This window comes from Dama dama, chromosome 5, assembly GCF_033118175.1.
Source record: "Dama dama isolate Ldn47 chromosome 5, ASM3311817v1, whole genome shotgun sequence".
NCBI classification, from domain to species: domain Eukaryota; kingdom Metazoa; phylum Chordata; class Mammalia; order Artiodactyla; family Cervidae; genus Dama; species Dama dama.
The window spans coordinates 39311240-39331122 of record NC_083685.1 but is presented as its reverse complement, the minus strand read 5'-3'; the positions used below and the strand labels follow the sequence as shown (position 1 = coordinate 39331122).

Below are 19883 nucleotides of genomic sequence, written 5' to 3'. Positions count from 1 at the left end.
TTGCTTTCTCTTGCAAGGCTTCAGTTTCCAGCTGACAATATGCAAGTTTAAATAATGTTTCTTTTGCCTTTTCCACTGGAAGGAATAGGGGCATAAATGCACACTGCTAGTACATCTGATCTGTTTCTATTTTAATTTATGTTATTATGCTATTCCCTTGCCCCTGAGGATCTCTGGTATGGTGAGGAGAAGGTTTACTTGGACCCCAAAACCCTCCTCGGAGAAGGCAATGGCACCCCACTCCAGTACTCTTGCCTGGAAAATCCCATGGACGGAGGAGCCTGGTAGGCAGCAGTCCATGGGGTCACTGAGTTGGACACGACTGAGCGACTTCACTTTCACTTTTCACTTTCACGCATTGGAGAAGGAAATGGCAACCCACTCCAGTGTTCTTGCCTGGAGAATCCCAGGGACAGCAGAGCCTGGTGGGCTGCTGTCTGTGGGGTCGCACAGAGTCGGACACGACTGAAGCGACTTAGCAGCAGCAGCAGTAGCAAAACCCTCCTACCCAAAAGGCAATGACTGTTATATCAACTGTTCTGCAGCAATAATTTGTTCTTTTTTATTATCAACTATATTATATCCTCATATGTACACATGAAATGCAAAGGAATTTTTTTTAATGTAAAAACCTTTATTCAGTCATTTAAAAATAATTTTTCCACTCCAATCCCTTTATCTTTCCTTCCAAAACACAAGTTAAACCATGAAATTTGATTGTGGTTATCTGCAGAAATTTAAAAATTAAATTTACTTAAAATGGATAACCAACAAGGACCTACTGTATAGCACAGGGAACTCTGCTCAATATTATGTAACAACCTAACAGAAAAGGAAAAGAAGTTAAAAGAGAATAGATACGTGTATGTGCAGAACTGAATCACTTTGCTGCTCACCTGAAACTAACACAACATTGTTAATCAAATATATTCCAACATAAAATAAAAGTGTTTGTTTTTTTTAAAGAGATCATTGAAAGAAAGAAGTTTTAGGAAATCTAGCATTGTGGTTATTTTGAACATGATCTGCCTTTTACTGCTTCAAGTGCATTATAGGTGAGAATCTCAAGGATATTTTTTTTAAAAAAGAGGTACTGTGAATATCATCCTGGACTGAAAATAAAATTGTGTTATAGTCACTATATCATTTTGGGGTAGTTTGTTTTTTTTTTTTTTTTTTTTTTAATTTTCTTTGTTTGATGGTAGACAAAGCCCTCAATTTCCAGGCCTCAGAAGCATTGGTAAAATACAAGGCTCACAATTAGATATTTTCATATTCTGTTTCCCTTTATCATTCTTTTGATATTGTGTTCTAGAAAAGCAAAGCTGGATAGTCATGGAATTACTTGAAAATGAATTGTTGTTACATTTACTGATTACTATAGCTCAGCTGGTAAGTAGTCTGTCTGCAAGGTAGGACACCCTGGTTCATTTCCTGGGTCGGGAAGATCCCTGACTTCTCCAGGACAGGCTCCCCACTCCAGTATTCATGTGGTTCCCTGGTAGCTCAGATGCGGAGACCTGGGTTCAATCCCTCGGGTGGGAAGATCTCCTGGAGAAGGCAATGGAAACCCACTCCAGTATTCTTGCCTGCAGAATTCCATGTACGGAGGAGCCTCGTGGGCTATGGTTCATGGGGTCGCAAAGAGTCGGACATGACTAAATGACTAAGCACAGCACAGAAACCTCATATTCTTTTTAAGTTCTCTTCTCTACATTAAAATTCATTTTTCAGGTCGATGTAGCACTGTAATAAATATATTAAATGAAAAAATAGAAAAAATCCTTTCCTGTCTTACTTATAGAAAAAACACAGGATCTCTAACTACCGCAGGATCTCTGGAGATGAATACTATATTGTGGAGTAAAGCAGCCTTTAAATAAATGGAATAATCACCAGCCTAAGAAACAAACCAAATTAAAAGCTTCCTGCAAAGCTGTTCTCATAGTTCTTGGCTGTCCCAGGGCTGGGTAACATTTGGGTGAGACCTGGAAGGAATCTTTTAATTCATTCCACTATGATGAATAAATATGTATGTATACAAAAAAAATTCTCTTTAGCAATTTTTTTCCTTTACAGAATACAGTATTCTGAATTTTGATTAGTTACATGATATTATCTACAAAGCCTATATAAAAACTGCATGTCAAGTTACCAAATCCTTCTAACAGAAAAGACTGAATTAATGCTGAAAACAAATGTAAAAAAAAACAAAAGCAAAACAAAACAAAATGTTTCAACTATTCTTAAAGATTTTAGTAGAGAGTGATGTTAAATTGCACTTAAAGGATTTTTCATTTGATAGGCTCTAAGGCTAAAAAGCAGACATTCATGAGGTTTTGTGAGGAAATGTCCTGAAGAGACAACCTCAGATTTAATTATCTTGGACAGATTATTTTTCTAGTAAGGATCAAAACAATATATTCAATGGCATTTCCATAATTAACTTAGAAAATATTAAACCTTTGAGATTTTCCTTTAGTAAAACCTCCTGTGTAAAACTATTAATATTTTCTTAGTCATTCCATGACACAATGAAACAAAACTGCTAAACTCTGCCAAAATAGATTGATATTTTGTATCAACCACTAAATTATACTCACCAAATGGACAATGACAATAGTATGACTCCACACCACTTTGACAGGAACCACCATTAAAGCAGGGGTTGCATTCACAGTAATTGACTGAAGATTCACACATTTTCCCTGAAAAGTATCAAAATCATTTAAAAAAATTTACATAAATACATTAACACCATTACTGCATAACCATATATAATAATGTATCCTGAGAGATCCTGTTGTTGGAGAAAAGAAATACAAGAACAGTTTTCTTGACATGAGGACATTGGAATATGGTATTAGAGTTCAGTCTTATTTAGTTGCCTTGTTGTAAAGATGTGCATTGTAATATTTAGGAAGTAATTTACATAATTACCTTGGAAAGAACTACTGTTTTCAGGGAAATCACAAATGGTGAACATATTTAAATGTTTTCACTGAATTTATTTTCTCTTGTCGATGCCACTTCATTTTTTATATAGTATAACTAGAAAGCTGAAACTTTTACATTATAATTTTCACCATAGAGACTTCCTTAACACAGATTTTTTCAAAGGTAGGAATGAATCTCATTTAGCTTATTTGCCAAATTACAATTCTTTCATTCTTAAGAAATATTCCTTAACTTTGACATACATGTTGTAAAGCAGAATCAGAAGTAATAAAAACCCATCAAACACATTTTCAAATGCTTAGGAAGATTTATTCTTAACTATAGATTATGTATGTATGCTTTGTCTTTTTTTCTAAAATAATAACACCTAATCAGCATATATTTCAGTGTATAAAGACTTTTCATGCATCATCTTGTTCATTGAATCAGTTAATATTGACTGAACGTCTATTATAGGCCAGGCATTCTAGAAGATGAAGGTGCAACAGTCAAAAAAGTAGACAAATGTCTTTCCATGGTATCTCCATCTTAGTGGGGAAAATTGATCTATACAACAGGAAACATTTATATTTCACAGATGGAGGAGAAGAGGTCTTTGGAGGGTAATCTCTTGCCTAAAAAATTATAAAACTGTGATATAGACCACTGTAGGTCTGTTCCCAAATCTAGGTTTCAGACAGCTACAATTGAATAATCAGTCACTTAATAGGCAAAATTTAGGGTATAAGGCTAGTCCCCATCTGTGTTTTGTTATTCTTGTGATGTTGTGTGGGTTTTTTATGCAAATATAAATTTGTTATAATACCACTATTCTGTAACTGTAAATTATTATAATATCATATTTGTTAGAATAGTTTTTAGTTTTCCAATCTGAAGAAATGAAATCAGATGTTTCTTAATTTCCCAAGAAATTAAAACATTTCTTAGAGTTCTTCATTTCCATTCATTGATAGGAGGGAGAGTTTATTTCTGTAAAGCTATTTCCTACTTCCCAGCATGACGGCACTAATGCCTTTATTAAATGTCTCATGAAAGCAGAGTTTTATCCACACAACTAGACAATGTTGTGCATAGATAATCCATTTCATCATAATAAATATGCTTGGGACACAGTTTTTATTTAATTTAGTTCTGATATGGTGTCTTGATTATGTAGCCACACTCGGTCTGGCTTGTTTGAAGTTTTAAGTGAGTCAGGTTTTATGACACTGCTGCTGCTAAGTCACTTCAGTCGTGTCTGACTCTGTGCGACCCCATAGACGGCAGCCCACCAGGCTCCCCCGTCCCTGGGATTCTCCAGGCAAGAACACTGGAGTGGGTTGCCATTTCCTTCTCCAGTTACTAACTGAACACAATTCTCTGTACCATAGGGTCATAAACACAACATTTTCCCTTTATAAATAAAGTTGGGAACCTCATCTTGCAAGACAAAGCAGTACAATTTCAGAATACCTTCCTATTTTAAGGGGACATAGTGAAAAATAAACAAGTTGCCAATCTAGAAGCACAGAAATGAAGTTTTAATTATGTTTGTAATGGGTCATACTGGAAAAACAGGGAGGACAAGTTTATTCTAAGCTCATACAAACTATCGCACCAGAGAGATGCTCTGTCATGGAACAACTCCCTTTCATTTTTTGGAAAATTTATTTTAGAGTTGTGTTAAAATTAGCAAGTAATAAAGCTATAGATTAATATTCTCTATAGGTACGGTTAGTATAACATTCATATTGTGAACTGATATATGTAGGTTACAAAATCACAAACTTTACTTCTTGAAGACTGGAAATAGGGAACAAAGGCTAATCAATTTAGGGTGGATGGCCATGTTCACTTACTGAAATATTTTGACATATGTGCTCTCCACGAAAAATGTATAAGTATTAAAATCCAAATCATTGATCCTATAAACCTCAACTATATACTTGTTTGAATCCTGTTGGAAAAGACCACCTTAAATTTTGGTTTTAAAAAAAACAACAAAAGACATTTTTAAAAATTATATACATTAGTTATCTTATTTACCCCTTACAAAATAAGATTTTAACAGACATTTGAGTTTAATTCAAACCATAAACTATTTCTGTTAGTCCAAAGTGAGATGTGGAAAGAAACCTCAAAATAAAGACTTACTCATGTGTTAAAACATACAGTGATTACCTAAACAGAAGCAGATACAAACTGAGAAAATATTAGTTTGAGAATGAATTTCTTTTAAAAGCTAAAGTAAATTATCAGTAGAATTTGATTTTTTAAGTAAACTATATAAATACACACTGGCTGGAGAAAAAAAATGCAACCTTTTATTTGACAGTTTACTTTAAGCCAGAGTTTTATTTTCTTATTTGTTAAAAAATTTAAGAAATAACTTTTCTACAAGTTGTGCAAATGAAATTATTGTTGAGTTTGGGTAAAATAGCCTTATTTGTTGGTATTAGTGCATGGTGTTAGAGTATGTATTTATCAAAATAATGGTAAATTATTTACCATTCAAATTTAGTTTGAGTGCTCTATTTAATGAGTAATATTTTTATTTTACAATTATTTAGTTTCAAAGAGCTTGCCATACTAGATTTAAAAATATAGTTTGAAACTCAATGTTGCAATTTAAGTTATTATTTAAAAACTTTTTTCTTTTATGTGATGGAAAGAAGTCCTAATTTTACTTCGAATCAACATAAAGCCTTTAACTGCATCATTCCAGGGCTTGGAAAGTTTATGCTCTGTTACCCAATTCGAAGTCAGCAACAAATTCTATATTGTTCTGCGCACATTTACCTACTTAAATGTTAGTGTTGATGGCATAATGAGTATCAGAGAATGCTGCAGTTTGAATTGCTCTAACATGCTTCTTATACAAACAATCTGATGTGTTGTGCACTGTGAAACAAAATCTTGCATCATTAACTTCGTGTTGCAAGTCAATTAACAAAATTTGTCATTGCCTGGAGGCTTGAAATAGGCTGATAGGGCTTGCACAAAGAGAGGCATTTATGTCTCTTGAACTCAAGGAGTCTTTTTCTATTAAGATATGTTAACTGTCAGAGCAGCTGTTTGGAGGAATAAACTGATCTCATTGCTTTGATATTCATCAATTAATGGTGTTGATATACATTATTTATTATAGATAGCTTCGGGAGATGTAAGCTCCTGGCACATGGAGAAGAGGAATTGCTAAAGATGAAAATGAATGCATAATAGGAGGCAAAGCTATATTCAAACTTTCCAAGATTACAGTTTAAACTTACAGGAGAAATTTAGCATGTGTTTTCATGTTCTGGGGCAGAAGGTGTGATAGAATGTTGAACATAAATCGAATATGATGTGATCATCTATGATCTTTTCCACAAGGATATGTATTCAAGTTTCACTCGTTCCAATAGCACATTTTAATGTTACATTAGAGAAAGTTAAGGGCTTCCCAAGTGGCTCAAGAACCTGGTAAAGAACCTGCCTGCCAATGCAGGATCTCCTGCAGGAGACACAGGTTCAATCCCTGGGTCGGGAAGATCCCCTGGAGAAGGAAATGGCAACCCACTCCAGTACTCTTGCCTGGGAAATCCCATGGACAGAGGAGCCTGGTAGGGCTATAGTTCATGGGGTCACAAAAGAGTCGGGCACAACTGAGTGACTAACACTTAGAGAAAGTTGACTTAAATTTATTCTAACTTGTTAAATTTAGCCACCCAATGGAGCTATGTTTTCTGATATCCCATAGGCTTCAATTTAATAGCTTAGATTATATATGTTAGATGTTGTTTAGTCACTAAATCATGTCCGACTCTCTTGTGACCCCATCGACTATAGCCCGCTAGACTCCCCCTGTCCATGAGATTTCCCAGGCAAGAACACTGGAGTGGGTTGCCATTTCCTCCTCCAGGGGATTTTACTGACCCAGGCATCAAACCAGGAGACTCAGGTTTCCTGCAATGGCAGGTAGGTATTTTACCACTGAGCCACCAGGGAAGACCATATGTTATTAATAGATACCATAAATAATATTTTTCCATCTCTTGTATTTATACATAGAGAAGAAGGAAGACCATGTGGAACTAACAAAGTCCATTTTTATCTAAGCTGACTATTTTATTAGCAAATATAATTCCATAATATATACATGCTATTTATTCTGAATGTTTATGCTTATAAGCTTTTTTATTATTTTAGTAAAAAGTAGTTGTTTTTTACATGAGATATAAATGTTTCCTATTATTATGAAAGGCACTATGAAAAGAGCTCATCTAAATATCCTGATCAATTAGCATTATGGTTTTTCATGTGGAAACAAAGCAAAAATATTATGCTTAAATAAGGGTTGCTAGTATTAAAAGCAAAAAGGAAAAAATAACTGTCTTCCTTTGTATTTTAAAACATATGCAAATATGATCTAAATGCAACTACAAATGATTATATAATGATACACATAATATCCATGATGTTTATAAATACACACTTACTTTCCATAGATATTAGAAGCTTCTAGACTAATAGAACCTGTTATTAATGTTTTAATAGAGTCAATGTATCAATTGAGGTAAATTGTGTAATTTCACTCTTGGAAATAAAATCAAAATAAGAACTGAGCTCTTTACCAGTCTTCTATGAAAAACTCTTCTGTATTTCATAAAAATTTTCATTTCATATCTATCCAGTAAAGTTTGTTTATATTCTTTGGTTTCCAGGTCACATGATCATTGACAACGTTAATATATGACTGCTGTGATTTCTGAAAGAATGACTCTTAGTTACAACTCCCATTTTCATGAAAGCAAATGTTTGCCAAGTTTCTTGGTAAAATTACTATGCGCGACCTGTAAATAACTTTACAGGCCTGGAAAAAAATTCCTTTTTATACTGTCAAGTGACATAAAAGTGATGAATGGACAAATCTCATCCTCCCCTGAAATATCAGGACTTACTAGAGAGTATAGAAAAACCTCCCCCTCTGGGAATACACTCCTGGAATGACTCCAAATACCACACCTAAAATGCATCCAGATGTGTGAAAGTGAAGAGGAAAGGGTAAAGGGGCTCTGAACTAATTCTGTTAAGAGAGACCCAGATTTGGAAATAAGTTCCATATCCATGCTGCCTTCTCTAATGTCATTCATTACTATGAAGGATTTAATGCAGGGTGTGCTGCAGATGGAAAACCTGGGAAGAGGAAGACAAATGCTATGTAGCTACTGGCTGTAATTGTACTTTCTAATTAGTGTTCTAGTAAACACAAGAAACTTTCATTTGTACAAGAAATGAAATAGTAGATTTGTAGTTGTAAGACTGATGTTTTCCTCCAGGATTCCCTGAACTTCTGAGGCATAAATAATATGAAAGATATTTTCTTTTGATTTACTGGGGCATATTAACAGTTGATTCAATCTCTTATACTATTTTTCACATGTTCTATACTATAATTTATTCATCTTGTCTAACATACTCTATGTATAGCTAATCAAAGCCCCATTGAGTGATATAAAATTAAATTATAGGAGAATGCACTTAACAATGAAATGAAGTGATTGTAATGGAAGATGAAATCTCACTATTTCTTTTTTCAGTTTCTTTTTGGTTCTTTTTCTAGTAACGAAGAAAAACTGATCTGAGAAACAAGTTATACAAGCAAATTTGTTTTCTCTAAAGTCCTCTAAATTCATTAAATAAAAATATTCTTATTCCATGCGTATGATGTGACCCTATCATCACAAACTTGAAAATAAAAAAATAAATATATCAGGAATATTATGGCAATAGGAATAATAACTATACCTCTTCATATCTTTTTGTTGTAATCATTCCACAATTTTCATTTTTATACTTGCATCTTTACAGGATGTTCTCCACAAAAATTCCCTATTGAGCTAACACTTAACCACTCCCTGTGAGGGATTTTTAGGGTAAGTCTCTCAGCTTCCCTCAATTCATAAACACTTACTTTTCTAATCTTTAGCACAATTTCTAACTTCACATGAAATATTCAGTAGTGTGTGTGTGTGTGTGTGAGTGTGTATGTGTGTGTTTGAGACAGAGATGGGGCAGTGGCTGAGAATTATTTTAAGCAGGAAGTTTGTAAACTATCACAGCTCCAATTTGCAATACCACAGACTTTAAGAATCACTGAAAAAACAGCAGTGAAAGTCCACAAAAATAGAGTAGGAAAATACAGGTGCTTTGAAATAATTCTGATGTTCCAGAAAATATCTGAATACATACAGACTTTGAAGACAGCTTCACTATAGTACTTAATGTTAACAGAAGTATAATTTAACCAGAATGAATATTTAAAAATTCATTCTGTGATGTACACATGTGCTTCAGTATGAATTTTGTCTTACAGCTTATTAGCTTTGATTGGTTCTTTAAGACATTTTAGCATTAGCTCTACATTTCTAAGTCAGGTTACCTGGTAAAGACTAGCTGGAAGAAAAGGAACTCAAAATGATACTTAAGGGATTATCTTTCCAAAGAACATTAAATATATATTATAAATATGTATTAATGCATTTAAACAATGCATTTCTAATTTAGTGTGTGGATTAACAATTTGTCACCATGATTTTTGATATACTGTTTGTATATGAAAAGAGTACAAAGAAACGCAAAACAAAACAAAACAAAGAAATAAAACTATCAGGCTTTACTTAACTGCCTGTTTTACTGGATGGCCTATATATATAGAATTTGTAAACAAAGAATTATATTAATTAAAAAATACAAGATTTACATGAAGTATTCAACTGCATGCTTGTTTACATCACTCCTGATCAACTGGATTATCCACAGTTATGCAAATGGAAACTGAAGTGAGCTCTGAGAAGGGACAGTATGTAAAATTAATATATTACTTCAAATGACTTCCTTACAAAAAGAGGTTGTGATGGTTATGATCCAGCTTTGGCAGCTCTGGCCCTAGAGTCACCAGAACATAGGCTCAGCGTCCTACAAGGTAAAATAGGAGCAATAAGAGGATCTTTCTATGTCAGACATTCTCTGTTGACACTCAAATCCATGTGTATCTTTCCATACTGTTGGGGCTGGAAGTTAGAAAACTATCATCTTTCCAGACCCTTCCATCAGGACTCAGGTTCAGCTTGTGCCAGTGGATGAGAGTTGAATGAAAATCTGAAGGGTAAAAACAAAGCAGTCAGTGTTCTGGGAATCACTCACAACAGCCCTGCAAAGGTGACCAGGAGTGCTTTCTGGAAATACTTGCAATGTCTTTATGGCTAAGGTTATTGGTGAATTTCCCTGACTTCCATACTTAGCCAGTTTGAAGCTTCTAATACATATCTCAGAGGCTTGCTGTGCAGTTTAATAGATTAATGGACAAAAAATTCTAAGCAGGCTCACATCACAGGCTCACCATAATATTCTCTAGCAAGTGCAGATCAAAGTATGATGAGGTGTGACAGGCATTTAAAGAGCAGAGGCTCTGCAGTAAAGCTTATCATCAAAACTCAGCTCACTTTCTTGTGCCGTGCTGGAGGCAAGTCATTTAAGTGCATTCTCTCTAAGATCTAATTTGTTGTCTTTCAGTCAGAAGGATAAGAATCTTCATTTAATAGATTTGTAAGAAGAACTAAATAACTAAATGAATAATAATGTCTGTGATGCAAGGAACTTTAAGCAGTATTGTAAGTAGCCATTTGATAAATGCCATTAATATTTCATAATGAAGGATGGGTATGCTTAAAAGTTTCAACAGCTACATTTAGAAAAGGATGCAGTGTATGTTTAAATATAATGAAACAAATAAAGAAACACACTAGAGAGAAGTAAAGCGAAAAGGCTAGTTCTACACCCCATGCCTTAAGCAACATTTCTGCTGAGGTCAGCATACGTGCCTCACGCACACTCACGTCATTTTCCGTCAACCCCATGTACCACCTAATGCAGTCACCCTTTCTTCACTCTAGGACTAAGCGTAAAGTCACTCTAGGTGTGAAATAGTGTATTGTACTAAAATGGAACAAATAATCTTTACTGTTGCATTCACAACAGAGGAAGTAATTTGGAGAGGCTGGGGGTGGGAGAGGTGGACGATAGAGTGAGGAAGGTTTTCTGGAAATCCTGAACTCATTACCTGTGTGTAACCCTGTTATTCATGATCCTAAGAGTACAACTCTGGTAAGTCTTATGCCTACCTTATGCCACTGAGGCTTGTCTTTATAGAAATTCTATAGCATACCTCTATCAACCACTACTACTAAACTACTAATTAGCATTGCTATTTATTGAAAGTTGGAATCTGTGCTAGGAGTTTTACAAATATTATTTGTATTCATTACAACAACCCTAAAAGATAAGTAACTATGACTATTCTCATTTTATATATGGGGGAGTTGAAAGTGAGCAAGATTAGGGGACTTCCCAAAAGCTATAGCTAAATCAAGTTCTGTCAAATCCCCTGATTCTTTCCATACATATGTTTGCTGCCCCTTTTCTTCATTTATATTTTAAGGACATTATTTTTGTCAAAAGGTAAAGCTTATATGATCTGCTTTGGCTTATTCAAACTTGCTGTGAATAATCATCAAGCAATTCAGTTCTCCAAATATAAAACCATGAAGTATACACACGATAAGCTTCATTTTAAAATATGATATACAAATACAATTATCTTAAAAACTTCTTTTAAAATAGTATTCTGCAATATACCTACAAAATTTTAAAAAGTATATCCTGGTTTTACCTATTTCACTGTACTTTACACTGAGTTAATAAACACTACAGGGCAACCAATGTAAGATATATGTACTAAAAATGTATAGTGTACAAACTGTAGAAAAGAAATCATCTCTCCTCAAACTTATCTACAGCATAAATGTATATACATTTGAAGGTACACTAACCACAGATCAGTTAATAAATAGATGATGGATAGATAGATAAGTAGGGATAGAAACAAAGATCTATGTATAAACATACATCATGTCCTATTAGAATGACAAAGAGTAGTGAAATAATTTCTCTATATATTAAATTCTGCTCCCAACATATCAAGGTATATTGTGACTCAGTTTTGCTGATACTTTCTACCTGACTACTAGAAATAACAAGGCATTGAGACCTCAATCTAAATCACAACTGTTGCTTCATCTCTTCACAGTGTGGGTCAAATTTCAATAGTTATAGTGATAATTATGGTGGAAATCATAAAATCGATGATGATAAAATAATTTACAACAATGACAGTTCTTTAGAACACAGAATAGTCCAGATCATATACTTTAAATACACAATGTCCTTTAACTTTAGAACACTTTTTTGAAGATCAGATGCTCTTTTTGCTCTTATACAAGACACTCAGTAGCTGGACTAAGAATTTAAACTCCGGAATTAACTGTGTAAGCTCACATCCTGACTCTGCATGCAACAAATCAACTGAGTCACCTTAGTCAACCAACTAAATTTCTCTCTATGTCAGTTTCCTTTTCTTAAGGGCTGTAAAATCATTATCCCTACCACTTGTCAGGTTTCTCCTGAGAAGTGAAATTAATACAGATAAAGTTCCTAGAACAGAGTCTGGCCAATAGTAATCGCTTAAAGCATTTGCTATGATTCTGCCTATTCTCTACAGAAAAGCATTTGAAGATGACAAAGTTCATAGCTTTCTACTATACTTGATACGACTAGAGTCTTGGTGGGCAAAAAAAAAAGAACTTAACACCATCATACCTGTGTATCCAGTTTTGCAAACACAGTTGAAGCCTCCTGGAAAGTTCTGGCAAATGGCACCGTTCTTGCAGGGACTAGGCAGGCACTCGTTGATGTCTCGCTCACAGGCCCGGCCGGTGAAGCCATCCGGGCAGCTGCAGGAGAACCCTCCCACTAAATTGTGACAGGTCCCACCATTGTGGCAAGGGGACGGGAGGCATTCATCTATGTCAATTTCACACCAGCTGCCCGCGTAGCCCGGCAGACACTTGCATAGGAAAGGCTGCAGAAGTTCGTTGGCCACGATGATGACTGGAAGGCTCTCGTGGCTCTTCAATGCGGTGCTCACGGCCAGCCTCCTGACACAGCTCCCTCCGTTCTGACACGGGCCAGGGGCACAGGAGTCGTGATCCACAGACTCCACCTTCACTCCGCTCTGCCTCAGGAGGATCTCCTTGATGCTTTCAAAGAAGGTGGCTACACCACTGGGATTCACATACTGATTGTGGGTTCGCTTCACCGCTGCCAAAAGAAACGTTCTGTTGTGCCCTTCATAAGCCCCATACAGTTGCACAGCGGTCCCGAGGCCCGTCAGCTGTGAACTGGCAATGCGCAAGAAATGAAGGTAGTGGTTGGTCAGGAAGTCCTTCACGGTCGGTACACCAAGACGCAGTAGGATGCTGTTATCCACTGTTGCGTTGGAAAATCCAGTGAAGAAAACTCGAATGTTGCTGGTGACCGTGCTGTGGACACCATCGTTACTAAGGACGGTCAGATCAAACGTGCCGTCTGTGGACCTCGGCTGGGAACTCAGATCGCAGGTGCCCCTTGGAATACTGAAGAGGCTGGTCACTCCCGAGGTCAAGGAGCAGTGGAAGGTGTCTAACACATCGGGATCCTGTGGCTTCACGGAGCCTAAAGCCCCACCAGGAAACAAGTTACCATAATAATTAACAAATATCTCCACCGTCCGAGACTGTGATGGGTTGTCATTTTGGTCTATGACTGTGATATGCACGGTCCCCGTGGAAGACATCTGAGGCACACCAGAATCCCTGGTGACCACGGACAGATAGAAGTCGGAGATCTGCTCTCTGTCGATCTCTCGGGTGGTGCTCAGAACTCCGGCAGTGTTCAGACTAAAATAATTGGTGGCAGGACCTGTGCTCATCAGATAGTAGGTAAAGGGGCCTTGATTGGGAGGGAGATCTGGATCTGTGGACTGAAGGGTCATCACCAGAGTTCCTGGGCGTTTGTTTTCCATCACTTCCCCCTCGCTAATGGTCAACATTGGCCCGTTATCATTTATATCTTCCAGGGTGACTAATAAGGAGGCACTTCCGGTAGCGGAGGGGGTCCCGGAATCCACAGCCAAAACCGTGAGATTGTAGATGGGTAGGGTTTCTCGATCTAACTCTGCAGTAACGGTGATCTGTCCCGTCTGTGGATTAATGGAAAAGGCACCATTTTCATTCCCTGATCCTATGAAGTAAGAAAACCTACTCCAGCTGGGAACAGAGTCTGAGTCGAAGGCACTGACAAAGGTCACATGAGTCCCCGTGGGCACCCCTTCACTGATCTGAACGCTGTAGATGTTTAGACTAAAAACGGGGGGGTCATTGGCATCAAGCACAGTGACATTCACAGTGACCTCATCTATGTCTGCACCCCGAATGCTGCCAAAATTCTTGGCCAGTACCTTCAAAGATACCCTTTCTTCTTTTTCTCTATCAAGAAGTCCAGACACATATATCTGTCCCGTCTTCTTGTTGATCTGGAAACCCTTCTTTCTACTGTTACCAAAAATCAAATAATGAACCTCCCCATCACTGCCCAAGTCACGGTCACTGGCAAATACTTCTCCAACAATAGTACCTTTAGGAGCTGCTTCTGAGATTTCAAAATAGTAAAGTTTGGAAACAAAACGAGGCACATATTCATTTGTCCCTTTTAATTGGATATTAACAGTGGCAAAACTGCACCTCTCCTCATCGGGGACATTGAAAGCTTTCACAGTAAGGTGGTAGCTCTGCTTGGTTTCAAAATCCAAGAAGCCTTGAGTGGTGACGACTCCAGTGTTGGGGTCAATGACAAAGAGGTCACTATCAGATGACTGTATAGTGTAGGCAATCACAGCATTGGAGCCAGAGTCAGCATCCGTTGCATTTAGGTGGATAACTGTTGTCCCACTGGGGGCATTTTCCAAAACAGTGGGGAAATATTCATCAGGGAGAAATACTGGAGAATTGTCATTCACATCAATCACATTTACAGTCACACTGCAGTAACCAGTCCTTGAGACCCATCCTCCGTCTGTGGCACTAACAATCATCTCATGCTTCTGGCAGAGCTCATAATCAAGGGCTTTGGCGAGTGTTAATACACCTGTGGAGGAATTGATTGCAAAGATGCCTTCTTCATTTCCTGAGGAAATACTGTACCTAATCAAGCCATTCATAGCTGTGTCTCTATCTCTTGCAGAAACAGTTCTAACAATGGCTCCAACACTATGGCTTTCAGGGATGGTTGCACTCATGTGACTCTGAGAGAATTCAGGTGTGTGGTAGTTTTCCTCTGTTACAATTATTTGAACAGTTGTTTGGGATGAAAGTGGAGGGTTTCCCTTATCTTGTGCGGTGACAGTGATCAAAAAGTTTTGATTCAGGTCAGATGTCAGGGGAGCTGCTACTGAAATCCACCCTGTATTATTGTCTAACTTAAATTTCCCCAAATGATTCTCATTCAAAATGAAATACTCCACTTCAGAATTCAAGCCAAAATCTTTATCATCTACTGCAGTAACTTTGATTAACTTTGTTCCAACTTTAACATGTTTGGTGACTGGAGTAAAATATTTAGTTTTAAGAAATTGTGGTGCATTGTCATTACTGTCCACTGTGTTTATGGTAACTGTTGTCTCACTAAGTAACGCAGGATTACCTCGATCTGAAGATGTCACGATAAAACTATGTCTGTTGATGTTCACGTTGCTGAAGCCACTGACATTTTGATATTTTAAGACCTGTTTATTGAAAATCTCTCCTGTGGAGGCATTAATCCTGAAGTACTCTGACTGAGATTTTATAAAATAAAACACTTGTCCGTTTGATCCCTCATCAGGGTCTGTTGCAGATACCTGAGTCACCTTGGAGCCAATTTCAGTAAGTTCAGGGCAATCTAAATAATAAGAGGGTCTGCTAAATCTTGGAGCATTGTCATTGACATCTGTCACAAATATTGTGACATCTGTACTTACAGTCCATCCAGAGTCATGTGCAGAAACTCGGATTCTGTAACGGTCTGTATCTTCTCTATTTAAAGGTCTACTAATTACTATATCCCCAGTGCTGGGATTAATGGTAAATGGAAGGCTCGTGTCCATTATAGAGTATCTACTAATTGCATTTACACCAATGTCTTCATCCGAAGTTGTGACACGTGTAACTGTGTACCCTAGTGGGGAATTTTCAGGAACATGGGCACTGAATATTTGCGAAAACCTCGGGGCATTATCATTTTCATCTAAAATGTTAATGATGACTTTTACTGAGGTACTCTGAGAAGGGGAGCCTCTGTCTGAGGACTTTACGATAAGCACATACTGAGAGATTTTTTCCCTGTCTAAAGGTCGAATGCTTCTAATTTCGCCAGTGGCATGATTGATACTGAAACTATGTTCTTTGTTGCCATTAATGATTTCATAATCTAACTGTCCATTGGGCCCACTGTCCTTGTCCACTGCAGAAACAGTGAGTATTTTTCGAGGAGAAAGGTTTTCTAATATTTCAGATACAAATGGATCTTCCTTAAAGACAGGAGGATTATCATTGACATCTAACACTGTTATGTCAAGCTTCTCATAGGAGGAGAAAGGAGGAAAACCTCCATCTCTGGCTTCTATCCATACAACATATTTTTGTATCTTTTCAAAATCTAGAGGCTGACTTATGGAAACCTGTCCTGTTAACTGATCAATCTGGAGTGTGTTGCCAAGATTGCCACTTGCAATATAATAGGACAAAGGTTCTCCTCTCAAGGAGGACCCTGTTACAGTAGTGACAAGAGTGCCTACTGGTTGGTTTTCAGGAAACATGAAAGTCTGTTCTTTGGCTTTGACTTTAGGGAAATCTGCTTTGTTCACAAATCGAACAGTCACTGTTGTAGAATCTGTTTTTGGGACTGAGCCACCATCTTTTACGTGGACAGAAAATGTCACTTCTGAAGTGCCATTTAGTGGTCCGGCTGCCATAATAGCTCCTCTCAGGGTGTCAATGTGAAATTTCTCAGAGTTTCTACCCGAAAGAGAATAATGGAGTTCAGAATTCGGTCCAATATCAGCATCCGTGACAGTAACTGCAAAGACGAAGGAACCTATAAAAGAGGGAGTGTGCAATTATCAATCACATGGAAGCCCAATAAAACATCTGATAGTAAGTTAAAACAGTATATTAAAACTATATATAGAACACTATATTGCTACCTGATACAACTTTATTTTCTCATGATTACTAGGGGAGAAGAGTATATCTTATATTGTCTCAAAATTTCCCCAGTCAAATCTACTTAACAGTAGTCTTCAGGGACTGACCTGCCATTATCTACCTAAAAGCCAGACGATCTATGGAATTTAATATTTTTCAGTGCACCTTTGAGAGAAGCACAGGGAAGAGCAATGGCTAACCATTCCAAATTATAGTTCTTGGGAGAAGAATCTGTACATAACTTCCAACAAACACAATAATACATGAGTTCTGCTAAGAACTATGTTTCTGCCCAACAGTAAAAACACATAATTGCTCTATTATGTCTTAAAATATTTTGAATTACATTTTATGTAATCATATAAGCAAAAATAATATGCTTAAAAATAATTTTCAATTCCTCATGCCCACTGTTCTACGGGAAAAGTTTTTTATCTGTGAGCTATTCTCATATGGAGATAAAGTATACATATGAATGTGTGTGTATAGACATGTGTGTGTACTACAACAATTATAAAGTATACATACACACACATATATGAACAATTATAGTATAGTAAGAAATAAGAATTGAAGAATGGACTCAATTTGGATTCCAAAAGTTAGTGCTTGGGATGAAGGCCAAAAAGGAACAGACTATAGAGTAGATAATGCTGAAAAGCTGCCATAAGGACATGTTTTTGATAGACTTATTCAGAAAACTTTCCCAAACCTGCACTCCTACCCCTGCAGAAGAGTTTGTGACACAAGTGAAAAGTAGTCTAATTTTAAGAAGGCCAGTGATTCTGCTAAATTACAAAATGTTTAATGAGGGGGAAAAATGCCTAAGTCTTACTCATTTTGTATAGGAAATGTTCTATTGCATCATTACACACTGGGTATAACTAGGATCATGCCTGGTAGCATCATTTCAGCTGAAGGCCCACCCCAGGGATTCATGACTTTGATACTGGCTTTTTCTTTTGATAAGAAGTTGGCGCAAAAATTTATGGATTTTATACTTTTAACCGGTAGCAACTAGACCCTCTCAAGTGAATAGAAAATAAAAATTCACTAGAGGTGAAATTGTGGATCTGTTTGGTTTTTTTTTTCCTCTCATTAAAAATATCTTAAAGGAGAGAAAATTAAATTAATTATAACTTCATTTATTTATTTTCCAGTTTCAAAATTCATTTCAAAAATTACCAAAGGCAGATGATTTGTGCAGTTCCCAAGAGAGTTGGACATTCTTTGCAAAAAAGAAAATAAATCCAAACTAAACTTAAAAGAGGGTTTGAAAGATAAATACATATTGTCAATGTGAACATGGTTCATTATTGGCTCCATACACATTAATAGAAAAAACTTCACCCATTAAAACTAAGTTAAAAATATTTATAGTAGTAATTAATTAGGAGGATTCTTTCAATAAACCTTTTGAAAATTTGTCGATGAAGCATTGGATAAAATATTAATTTTGTATGAATGAATATAGTTGAGAGTCTAGTACCTCCAAGATAATGTTTCAGGTACTATGTAAAGACATGGCATGAAAAATAGAAAATGTCCTTCCTATCAGGGCACACAGAAATTACATCTTAGGACAGAAACCTACTTGACTACAAAGTGAAATCTATTTTCATATTTACCAATATTCAATTAAAATTAAGAAACAGCACTAGGAAAGCTGTGGCAATTATGAAATCTTAAATACAATTGGTCTGAGAAGAAAGAAATATTTGTAACAGTCAATGGTCCTTCAATTGCTTTAGGCAAGAGTTGAATTTTAGAGGATTTGCAAACTTTGGCTACGTCAGAAATATACCCGTAGAAAAAACAGAAATGTACTTATAGGAAGTGCCCAATGCATAGTTTTTATTTATCTGCAAGACATCAGAGGTGGTTTGGTTACCTGGCGGAGTAGGAGATGGGATGTGTGTGACATATGGGTGATGCTGAAATCTTGGCGGGTTGTCATTGACATCAGTCACTGTGACGAGCACACTGGTAGAACTGGAAAGAGGTTCCGGGGACCCAGCATCACTGGCAACAACCACTAAAGTATAATTCTCTTTTGTTTCCCTGTCTAGCAATGCGCTGGTGATGATTTGTCCTGTGGATGGGTTGATGGTGAACTGAGAATTTCCACCAATGATCCTATAACTAAAGCAGAGAACAGACATGGGCATATTTCTTCCAGTTTTAATGCTGCAACATCTATTTACTAGAATTTTAACGAGCGAGGCAGAAAAGTCAGGGAAAACATTACAAGTAAGATCACAGAACAGTGAAAGAATATGCTAGTTCACATTTTATGTGACCATCACATTAACAGCCTTTATGGCAAGATGTCCTATGACCTCAAGCAGGTCTTCACAAGGTTTGTGAGCTTCCTAAATCATGCAAGTCCCCAGAATATACCCAGAAGACTATCATGTTTTAAATAAACCAGCCTGAAAGCATAAATCAGGCTCTTGTTCTAATATTGTGGTCAGTGGCCAGGATCACAGATGAACATCTGTTAAATACATCTAAAAAGTATTTATCTGCTGTGTGCCATAATATACCTGAAAAGATCAGTGGAAGGTCTTGTTCTCTAAAGACCAAAGACTGTATGTGACAGATATTGACTATCCAGAACAGCTCAAGAACTGATTATTTATATAGAGACATTCCTAGTTACTAATTCTCTCATTTGCTATTCCTCATATGGCCACACTGCTTTGCTTTCCTGTTGTAAGGAGTGGTATGACATCTTCATGGATATTTTGATGCTAACCAGATTGGTTAGTGGACAGGAGTTTCCACTGA

At 36.7% G+C, this 19883-nt stretch overlaps 1 protein-coding gene across 1 annotated transcript in view; it reads right to left on the bottom strand.

The window, feature by feature from the left end:
• Positions 1-19883, bottom strand: part of FAT4 (FAT atypical cadherin 4) — a 171838-nt gene that overhangs the window by 22290 nt on the left and 129665 nt on the right. The window contains exons 8-10 of the mRNA XM_061142315.1: positions 18985-19235; positions 12634-16983; positions 2604-2708 (exon numbers count right to left, since the gene is read on the bottom strand). Coding sequence (XP_060998298.1) covers positions 2604-2708; positions 12634-16983; positions 18985-19235 — 4706 coding nt within the window. The remainder of the gene's footprint in view (positions 1-2603; positions 2709-12633; positions 16984-18984; positions 19236-19883) is intronic.